This window comes from Primulina huaijiensis, chromosome 18, assembly GCF_012295235.1.
Source record: "Primulina huaijiensis isolate GDHJ02 chromosome 18, ASM1229523v2, whole genome shotgun sequence".
Taxonomy (NCBI): Eukaryota; Viridiplantae; Streptophyta; class Magnoliopsida; order Lamiales; family Gesneriaceae; genus Primulina; species Primulina huaijiensis.
The window spans coordinates 1896420-1907549 of NC_133323.1; the positions used below are offsets into that span (position 1 = coordinate 1896420).

At 32.0% G+C, this 11130-nt stretch overlaps 1 protein-coding gene across 2 annotated transcripts; it reads right to left on the reverse strand.

Moving 5' to 3' along the window:
• Positions 1 to 120: 120 nt before the first annotated feature.
• Positions 121 to 7811, reverse strand: LOC140964527 (uncharacterized). 2 transcript variants are annotated; one of them, XM_073424385.1, is made up of 12 exons: positions 7504 to 7811; positions 6358 to 6406; positions 6225 to 6273; positions 5443 to 5513; positions 3996 to 4054; positions 3587 to 3691; positions 2461 to 2518; positions 1805 to 1941; positions 1657 to 1713; positions 911 to 1008; positions 562 to 773; positions 121 to 377 (listed from the first exon to the last, which is right to left on the reverse strand). In XM_073424385.1, the coding sequence occupies exons 1-12, from the start codon at positions 7558 to 7560 to the stop codon at positions 334 to 336; spliced, it is 996 nt and encodes a 331-aa protein (XP_073280486.1). In that variant the 5' UTR covers positions 7561 to 7811; the 3' UTR covers positions 121 to 333. The 2 variants fall into 2 exon arrangements, with proteins under 2 accessions (XP_073280486.1, XP_073280487.1); XM_073424386.1 differs by having other exon boundaries at positions 5443 to 5546.
• Between the last annotated feature and the right edge of the window lie 3319 nt (positions 7812 to 11130).

The following is an 11130-nucleotide window of genomic DNA, read 5'->3' on the forward strand; positions in this document are numbered from 1 at the left end:
TACTGAGTGGGCTTTGTTTCTTTGAAAGAAATTGGTAATGCGAGTCCAAAATCTACCATGCCAAACTCTGCTGAAAACCAGGATATAAATGCATCAGAAAATAAACGCGCCTCAAGCCACTGTTCGGAACTGATATAAAGGCGATGCTATTTCCATTCGGAGTATGCAGGAACCCTTTCCTAACCAGTTAATATATACACTCATAATGTGATGTTCAAACAAATATATCTTCTCGATATAATACCATCGAAATTCACAACTTCCAGTTACAGTTTCTGCTACATCTGGCAGGGATAACTCGAGCACTAAGCATTTTTCTTCTCCGGGAAATACTCATTTGAGAGCTTTGGGCATGTTCAAGACAATCTCTGCAAATGCTGAAATACAAGGTGATGTTAGTTGATACTAAAGGTGTACAGTTTATACATTTCTTCGTGTGTGAGATATTATCTTCGCATGTGAGATATGATATCAGGAAGAAATGCAAATAAACAGGAAGAAATGCAAATAAACAGGAAGACGACGGTAATGAACAGCCTACTATCACAAATATAGTGCAACCTTCAGGTAAACTCATTGAACGTAATGCATCCTCGGCATATTGCAAACGGGCTGGAATAGATTGAGTTCCTTGGGCTCCATTTTCCTTCTTGTTGATTGGAGCTGCACCAGTCAAGAATTTTTTATGTTGCTGAATCGGCCATGCAAGAACACTGACTGCTGATGGAAGTGTAGAGACAAGATCGGTGTATCTGAGACTCACTGTAACCTTGCTGTGAAAGAGTTTACAAAAAAAAAAAACTCGAACGTTTAAACTTCTCAATAGAATAAAGACGGAGACAGATTATGAGTAAATTCTCAATGATCAGATCAAACAAAAGCACATGCACATCAAGCAAGCTACACCTACCAACCAAAATCTGCAAGCGCAAATTCAGTCATATGATATGGGAGACTAAAATAAAGTTCCCCAATTTGATTTCCGTACAGCTCCTTTATAAGGCGAACCTGAATAGAACAAGAGAAGCAGCATAGAATAAAGGTTCATCGTCAAGAACTTCATTTAGAAAAAACATAATGGAAAAAGGAACAAAAAGTAGTCACCATTGTAGTAGATAAAATGAACCCATTTGAGAAATATAGTCTCTTAACAGTATTCATACTGTACGAGATAGTTCCTCTCTTAAAAAAAATTGGGAGACAGTGTCTTGCTCAGTAAAAAAAAAGAACTATAGTAAGCAAAGGAGCAACTATGCAAATTGCATACACCTCTAGTAATTCAAGTAATGTTCAGACACGGTGGTTCTTGAAACTGCATAAACATAATACTGAAAGTCTGTGCAAAAGATTTTACAAAAAGTAGCTTCCAGATAAAGTAGTCCAAACCTTATGAAAAAAAATGAAAACCACTTGATTCGAACATTTCTTTTAAATTGCTGAAATTAATACCTTCGATAATATTTTTAACTACATCTGTATTAAAGAAAAAATATATTAAAATGGAGGATCATATGCATATCCATGATATCATGACATGTCCGGTGTCACAAACAAAGAAAAAAATTGAATTAATAAGAGAGAGAGAATGATCCATTCGTAGCCTATGCTTTGAAAATTATGCCGAACACCTAAAAAACAATTCCATAACTGGCATACCTGCTCTCGTCTATCAACATAAGCCTGCAACAAATCTCCTATATGATCAATGAATTTCTGGAACCAAAGCAGGAAAATGACCGTATTCAGAAATGCATCATCAGCAAATTAAATAAAATACACATGCAGCTAATCTCATGGTACTCACCATTGCATTAGATGAGAGAAAATCGTTCTCTGCCTCACGTACTGGCAAGAAAAAAGGAATTGTATGCTCAAGAACAGTCAATTTCTCAAGGAAAGACTTGCTTTCAAGAATACAGTGGAACATCTCGCACGGTTCGCCTGTAAAGTAAAAAATATTGGATTTATAGTCGAACAAAATTTGGATTCTTATAGTTCGCAAGTTGAAAATTAATTCTATTTCATAACATCCCACAACACAACTAAGGCAGCTTCACTTATTTCAATTTATAAAAATATAAAAAAAGGCACATGGAAAAATAAACCTTTATCGAGATAATAATATTAAGGAACGTATTGCAAAATAAATATAACTTGACACCCCCAAAAGTTTCAAGCTGATCAATGCAGAGACACTGAACCATTTCCTACTGGATGGAGTAGATAAACCAAGAGCTAGATATAGAAAAATGATACATGCCACAACATATATTGACGTCGAGAGAAAAAATAAACAATCCGAGGACAATAAGTCCACCGAACAAAGACAGTTTTGACGGTCTAATCATCTTAGACGCATCCTTTAAGTTCCGCATAGATGAGCTTGCCAAAAGCACCAAGTATGGATGGCATTAGTGGTACCAGATGAGTTGCACAATATATTTTTAAATCAGTAATTACCTGCAAATGATGTCTCATATTGGATGCCAATTCTTGCTCCTTCCAAACAACAGATTATCTGTACATGAGAAAATGTAATAAATTGATATTAAACAAGTGAAGAACTTTGATCTTTCAGAAATGTGGCCCACAAGAGGCCGATGAGAACAGAAAAAGGAGGGTGGGATAATATGTTTAACCCTTTGAATAATATTCTTCACTGGCATAGTGGTGCTGCCTGTATAAAACAATAATATTAAGAAAATGCAAAAAATTACACGATTGAAGCGGATATTCAGAACACAAGAATCCTCGGCTTTAATATGGTATTTTTACATGCTGCCAAAAATTATTGTTGATAGTTAACTAACAGCAGTACGTAATTCATTTGGATCAGACCTCTTCAAAACTTCTGCTGTTTTCAGTTATCGATAATAAAGTTATCGTTTGAATGAGATTTTTCTAAGAATTTTAAATGTAATAGGGTGAATCTAAAACAGACCCTAAGCATACCAACAAGACAATTAGCCTCTCTCATTGTTCACTTGTATACGACACTTGCCTAGTCTTGAATTTTGTTCCTAGAAAACACAATTCCATATTTACTAGTTAAAAAAAGGTAGTGTTTAATAATTCCTGCAATATTAAACACTTATGAATAAGCAGGTTTGTGCCATATTTCATTTTTTATGTCCACGATTACTGCATTCAAACTGGCAAACAGAAATCAGACCTAACATCTTACACCACCACTGTAACACAAAATAAAGAAAATGAAATAAAATGTGTACGCCTTAAGAAATGGCGGCAAATGCAGAATTAAGTAGCAACAATTACCAGAGCTCAAGGAGTACTCTAAAGAAGTTAGGAGCCAGTAAATACCATTATGTTACAAATTAATCTCAATACAGGAAGTCAGATTAAATAATTGTCATTATCTCTTACCCTATCTACAGGATTTCACCATTCAATTGCATAATCCCTTTCTTATGAGGTAAAATTATGTTTCCACAAACAATACGGAGACCTAGCATTTTCCTTCTCCTTTGCAAGGAGATTGCTCTTATCAGGTTTAGGAGAAGGAATCCAGAGTACACTACTAATTACTAAATCCCAGGAGTAACAAAAATTTTCATTCAATAATTACTTTATTTCCAACTTTGTAAGTTATTTTTTCTTGCACGAGAAGATTTGGCATTGCAGTGCCATCTCCAGACAATTGAATTGCTTTTCTATCAGCCTCCATGTGAACCTGTCGTAAATAACAAGCCATCAGCATGTAATACCGAAATGGGAAACCAGATAATCAAACTTCATCTTATATTATAAATAAGAAGGAGAATTTCAGCCTGATGACAATGAAAACATGACAACCCTCCAGTTCAAATGAAGCAGAATCACAAAACCTCCAGTTCAAATGAAGCAGAATCACAAAAAAAATAAAGACACACAAAAAACATACACTTCAATCAGAAATGTGAGTTAGGTTTAATCCACGGACAACAAAAAGACACAGCACAAAAAAAAAAAAAATTACCAAACTTATTAAGACATACCCGCTCCCTAATTGTGGCTAATAATCCATCATTCCATTGCTCACCATCCAAACATATTTCTACACAACCATAAAAATGTTGTATCAGAAGATAAAGTAATATGTTCAGTAAAAGGAGAATAAGGATAAGGAAAGAAGATACATAATATAACCAAGAACATATATACCTAGTAATAACCGATGAAGAAAAATACGTTAAGTAAAAGAAAAACATATTTTCTCAAGTGGTAAGCCATAAATGTACTTCCACAGTTCCACTATAACATAAAATTAAAAGACACTGCAGAGGTTGGGACTAAGATGTTGGGGGTGCAGACACAACGTTTTTCCATTATTCTGGTAACAAAAGATCATAAATAAAAGTATCAGTGCTCAGTGCTGTATAAGAACTGAAATCAGATTATGTATCTACTTATTTTCTTGAGACCCTCAAGTGTAAAGGAATTCATCGTGGTGAAATAAATAGCTAATAGCTCCCATTTTGGGTATTTAAACTACTATTAAATTCAAATATGATTACATTCCATGGTCATTCATCCTGGTAACTATTATATTCAGTATTCATTTTTTCCCACCAACATGGCAACATTGTTTGCTAGTTTTATCCGGACAAGCAAATCCTAATAAAACCTTACTTTCTACAAACTATTGGGGCCCCAAGAAACACTTAGAGTGAAAGTAAAATTGAGTGAGTATTGTCCCAACAACTTCTAATAGACAAAGAATGAAGCCTCGCTGTTACAGAATATATCAAAGTTCACAGATCCCGAAACTGCATCAATTTTTTGAGCAGTGACCAGCCAGAGAAAGCAGAGACAAGATACACAGAACGAAAAGGATGGAAACCTGATGATCTAATGTTGAAGGCTACATTATGCTTTCAGATGAAAAAGATCAAAAACTCTCAAATTTTGCATCTAATGTTGAAAATTTATACAATCAATTCACAATTTACACTTATTCAAAGTTCTCTTGAAATTTAATGACTGTTCAATTTCACACAGCATCACAACCAAAATCCAAAAGTATGATAGATTACCGCCAACCCAACCACTGTTTAAAGGGTTAAAAATACCAGACATTCAAAATCAAACTTCTCAATTTCATCTAAAACCACAGAGCATATAAAACAATGTATCTTCAGCTTGATATGGAGAGAATGATCAAATTCTTTTGACAACTCTTGGCTCTTGCTAAATTTATTATTACTAAATTACGGTGGGGCTGAACTCTAGCAATTTGCAAAACAAAGATAGATGGATCCCATGATCCACTGAATTTGTTTATGGTTCATTACCAAGTTCAAGAAACGTATAGTTGACATTTAGAACAAAGGAGCCAACAATTTATGAATACATATTAATATGTAAAAATTGCAACTACCAACAATTTTTGGAAGCATAAGACAAATAACAGAATATAACATCAAATATGACATATAAAACTACCTTGGGTTTGAGATGCACGGGCAGATTCAAATTCCCTTTGCAAACGCTCAAACACCATCTTGTCCGAGTCCCTAATTCAATCAAGCAACTTTCAGAACATACACCTGATATGATAGCGCCAAGAACGCTCAGAAAACATAGGGGCGAGTATGCAAACAAGAATTGACACAAAATATTACACTATATTGCAACTTAATAAATAGATCATTCATCATTATATTGGGACAATGTGATGATATTGGTCGTATTTTTTGGACTATATCACAACATAATAAATAGATCATTATATCGGGACAATGTGGTGATATTGATTGGATCTTTTTATACTACATTGCAACTTAATTAATAGATCACTATATTGGGGTAACGTGATGGTATTGCTACGTCTCAAATAGCAACAATTCTTGTCTTATACACACTGGCAATGGTCAGGCCAACCACACTCGTATACATGTAAACAGTTGTTCCATGTAAATTGGGCCCAAATAGGTCAAAACAAGGCAGCATGTGGCTGGACAGGATTTGTATTTCAATCAAAACTATGTCCTACTCCGTCTTACGTCAAACACATTATTTAATTTAACATTGTAACAATAAATGATATGAAGGAAACCACTGCTATCAAGCACGCGTCTCATTTGAAAATTTTAATTACCAATTCATAGAACCCTGGTAAATATTGACTAGACCGTTAATCAAAATGCACAGTATTCTACAAAAGTAGGCCATAGGAACCATCCAACACGTCAGCATAATAGAAATAAAAAACAAAGAATGCATACCTAGAAAGACGCTCTGTTAGTTCTCCGTGTTTTTTAAGGACATTAGAAACTGAAAAGAAAACACTTTGATTCTCAAATATTTGAAGTATCCTACTTCTAAGACATAGCTTGAAAAATATAAAAGGGGTAATACATCTTGCACGGGTAGTCTCCAGCTGTAGATCTGCTGATTGGGAAAAAATCTGAAAAGAACAGGAAAAGTGAGTAACTTTGCCAACACATAAACAGATAAGAAAGGAACTTATCAACAGTATGTTTGTTTATCTTTCATCGGAAATGTTTTCATTTGCTTAAAACTTAACCAAAACGTACTCAAATTCTTTCCCAAAAACAAATCTTCACATCGCCTTTTTATTTCCCTATACAATTGGTATTTTTATTCAAATCTTCATCACTCCAAATTCCAAAAAATAATTATATTAGCGTATCGTATTCTGACAAAATAAATAATATCTTCGAATTAATAAATAAGAGCATAATAAAAAATTAAATAACTAAACATATTATACCATAGCATGACATATACAATAGAAAGGCCATCTTACAGAAAAAAAAATATCTAAAGATACATCCCTTTCCTCGATATGTTTCAGTAAATACACTCCAGGAAACATTTTTTTAGAAACACTAAAGACATAAGTCATAACAGACGTAACAGAAGCCTACCTTCTACACTTTCCTGATCCCCTTCACAACCCGACCACCATAATTGAAGGGGATGGAAAAAACACTCTCTTTATCACGTTACCTAATGACAAACATCTATCTTTGAAGCACTATTCCAAATCCATTCTTCCGAACAATTTCAGGGTTTCCAATTTCCATAATACACAAACTATTATTGCCGTTACAAAATAACTCTCGTAAACGAGCAGAACTAAAAGTATAACATACTAGTTCCTAGGAAAGGCAAATGGAGTGGAGCACAAAAAATCTTTATTGAAAACATAAACAGACAAAGCCTAAGCCTTGTACACTCCAACAAAAAAAAAGAATGTCAAAGCAAAGGTTAAATCATTATTATTAGACACCAACAAATTGAGAACAGATTCATGATACCCTCTTTAATTCCATATACGCCTAGTGACACTGAAATGTTGTGAAAATGACTGGTATTAGTCGGAAAACTTTCCTCGGATACACCCCAAAAAATAATCACTGAAAGATTGGTAAAACGAGACGTATGGAAATTGGTAAACGAACTTTCTTCAGCTATGCTCCAAATAATAATCATTCAATAAGAAACTCGACGGAAAAAAAGCAGGTCTGGAGATAATACCCCTTCTCCCATTTTCACCGGAAAAGGTCTCTCCTTGACTTGTGCAAGTTGCTGCATCTGATTCCAATTCGTCAATATACCAATGCGCTAAAAACAACTCATGAATGGCTTCGAAAGATCAGATAACTAAGATGCATGCAGAAATCCATCAAAGAAAGGAAGCATTCAAACTATAGGAGAAATCAATCGCTAAAAATAGCAAAATTGAAACTAATTCGTAATATAAGGAGTTCTGATCAAGCTGTATCGATATCCATTAAGTAACCTCAATGGGGAAACCCTAACTCAATCGAGTTGGGGATGGGATTGATGAGTCGATTGATCCTAGAACATGGGCTATATATGGGCCAATTATGAATTTTTTGGTGTGGGCCTAAATGGATTTCCTCTTGCAGCCCAAACAACTTTGATGGCTTGGAGGTGAAATGGCATATTAACCCTCGCATTACATTGTTTCACATATCAATTTTTTGATACGAATTTTCGATCTGACATGATTTATGAAAAAAATTTTATTTTATATGACTTATTTTTTCACTCCAAATATTAATTGTGTCAAATTATGTCACGGATATAGATAAGTGATACCGTCTTACAAGAACCTACTCAAAAAATAAAAAATTCATAACAGAGCTTGTGATATAAAATGAAACAAATTTTTTTATTATGAACTTTTAAAATCTTTATAAATATAAAATTTTATATACATTTGGATGAAGTGGAGAAATGAAATACAAATACTCAATTTGAATAATTTAAAATATATTTATAAAACTAGCAGCTCCAGGCAAAAAAATATAATATAAAATAAGAAATATATTGACAAAAAACTTACTTGGAGCACCACGAGGTCTTTTTTTTTTTTTTTAGCAAGTTGTGTCGTATGAGCTGGTTCTTAAATTTGATTGAAAAGGGTAAAGATTTTCATTTCAACTTAATAGTTCGAATTGAACCGAAAATTTGGTTCGCAAAAAATCCGAAATGAATTGAACCGCTCGGTTAAAACCAAATTAATTTCGATACGGGTTTTTGGTTAATTGTTTTTTTAATACTTTTTAAATTTTATTTACCTATTCTAAATGCATAAACGATTGTTACAATATTTATTATATCACGATGACTTGATTAATAAATTAAAAAGCTAGCAGTTGATCAATTGAATATCCGAATTGTTTTTTTTTTATATATTTAATATAAAATATATGTGTAGTTGTATACCTACTACGGTGACAAATTGCAATTAAAATTCGCAACATATGAACATAAATTTTTTTAAAAAAAATGGTATTCATATTGGCAAATGGTAATAATAAATTTTAATTTTTAAAATTTTGTTGTTCCTATTTTCAAAATTTATAGTATAATATACTCAAAACGTAAACTAAGCGTAAATATATTTAAATATAATATCTAACTCAATATATTTAAATATAAAATCTAATTCAAAACGTAAATTAAAATAAAAGTCAAAGACAGAGTGTATTACTATCTTTGAGTACAAAACATATAAAACAAACAATATAAGTTCAACCAAAAAACGATTTTCGGTTTGGTTAACTGAAAACAAATAGAACATATCCAAAAATCAAATTTATGAAAAATTAATTGAATTATTGGTTCAATTTTCAGTTCGAACCGAATTTTCGATTTCGGTTCGGGCAATTAACCAAATCGTGAACCTCTCTAGAAAGGGGACGAAGAAAAACAGGAAAATGGAGATAAACCAGATAAGATAAATGAGGGGAAAATGGGAAAATGAATTGTAAATCTTATTTCTCAAAAACCTAACATTATTTATTCACTTATATATTATAAGTTTCATGGAAAATTTGGGGTGCAATATAAAAAAATTAAAATATTTCACTTTTCGGTTGAACCAAAAAACCGAATTTCTATAAACACAAAATCAAAACCAGTCAAATATCCGAAAAAACTGACTTTTTTTGTTCAGATATCTGAATTTTGAATATGTCTCCGTGACATGAAACAAATTGTTTATTTCACATCAATATTATTTCAAGTGAGTTTCAACCATATTCTAATATACTTAGCCTCCAACGCACATGTGTTACACGAATATATATTTGTATATGTAAAATATTTTTTAATTATGATTTTTAAATAATATATAATTATTTTAATATGAATTACAACCCGAAGTCTCATTCCTCAATTTTCTCTCAACCCTGATACCCTTGATTAATAAATAAAGCCAGAGCTCATAAAAAATAACGGGAGTAGGTCTTTTGTGAGACGGTCTCACAAATCTTTATCTGTAAGACGGGTCAACCATACCGATATTCACAATAAAAAGTAATACTCTTACCATAAAAAAATAATATTTTTTCATGGATGACCAATATAAGATACCCGTCTCACAAAATATGATCTCGTACGTGAGATCGTCTCACACAAATTTTTGTTAAATAACGGTTATGGATTTATATATAAAAAAAATAACAATAAATTAGATAATTGACATATAATATCCAAGTATATAAATTGGAGCCTTCTTAGGAACGCAAATGTCTGCATGGCAATTGACAACCTGCAGATTCTTCGAGGCGTCGCTGTAGCCTCTCCCACTTTAGCCGTTGCCTAACGTAGGGCAGGCTAAAATTAAGACACGTCATTAATGTCAACAAATAAAAAAAGGAGAGAGACTTTAATGATATCGTTGTTCGTAGTAGTTTGAACTCAACCGTCATATTTCACGAATTAATTTCATGATTCGGAATCAGCCGTCATTTCTTCGCATCAATTAATAGTATACTAATGTTTAATTGATTAAAAGCTACTACAAATAAATATTTAATATAATTGATTAAAAACTACTACAAATAAATTTTTAATTATAATCGTTTGGTTCGCGGTGTGAGACAAATAATACGGTGATGAGTAATATTTTTAATAATAAAATATAAAAAAATGAAAGTTAATATAATGTTTGATTTGATTAATAAATTTGATTAAATTTGAGATAATGTGATATTGTCGTTTTGTCTTTTTGAAAATATTAATAAAATATTTATAATATTATTTATTAAGGGTAATATTGTAATTTCAATTCAATGATTTAATTTGATTGATGTGAGATAAGTGTTTGATGATTTGATTGATGTAAGATAATTGTTTGGTAGATGGATAAATAATATGATGTACCAAACATGAGATTAGATTGGATAAACATATAAATAAATAATATAACGAACCAAACTGTTATTGTTACTATGCTAACTGATATGGAACACAAAGTCCAAACACTATCAGATAGGGGGGCAGGCCTAAAGAAACGAGTGATAAATTCATTGATTATATCGATCTCATCCCATTAATTAATAATGTACAGAACTACCGTCCAGGTTTTGATCTAATGGTTAAGATTAATATTTTGTGACTTCTTGATTCAAGTTCGGGTCATGCTAATTGCTGAAAGTTTTCATAATTTATTTAGATAGATTTAATTATTTATCTTGATTTTTTTATACAATAATAAATTTGTTTTTTTATATTATTGTTTTTTTAAAGTAAAAAAAAAACTGCACATTTTACTTTTTAAGACAAAGATATCTATAATTTTGAAAATGTAAGCTAATACCATCATTCGAGTTTGACTCATATAGAATA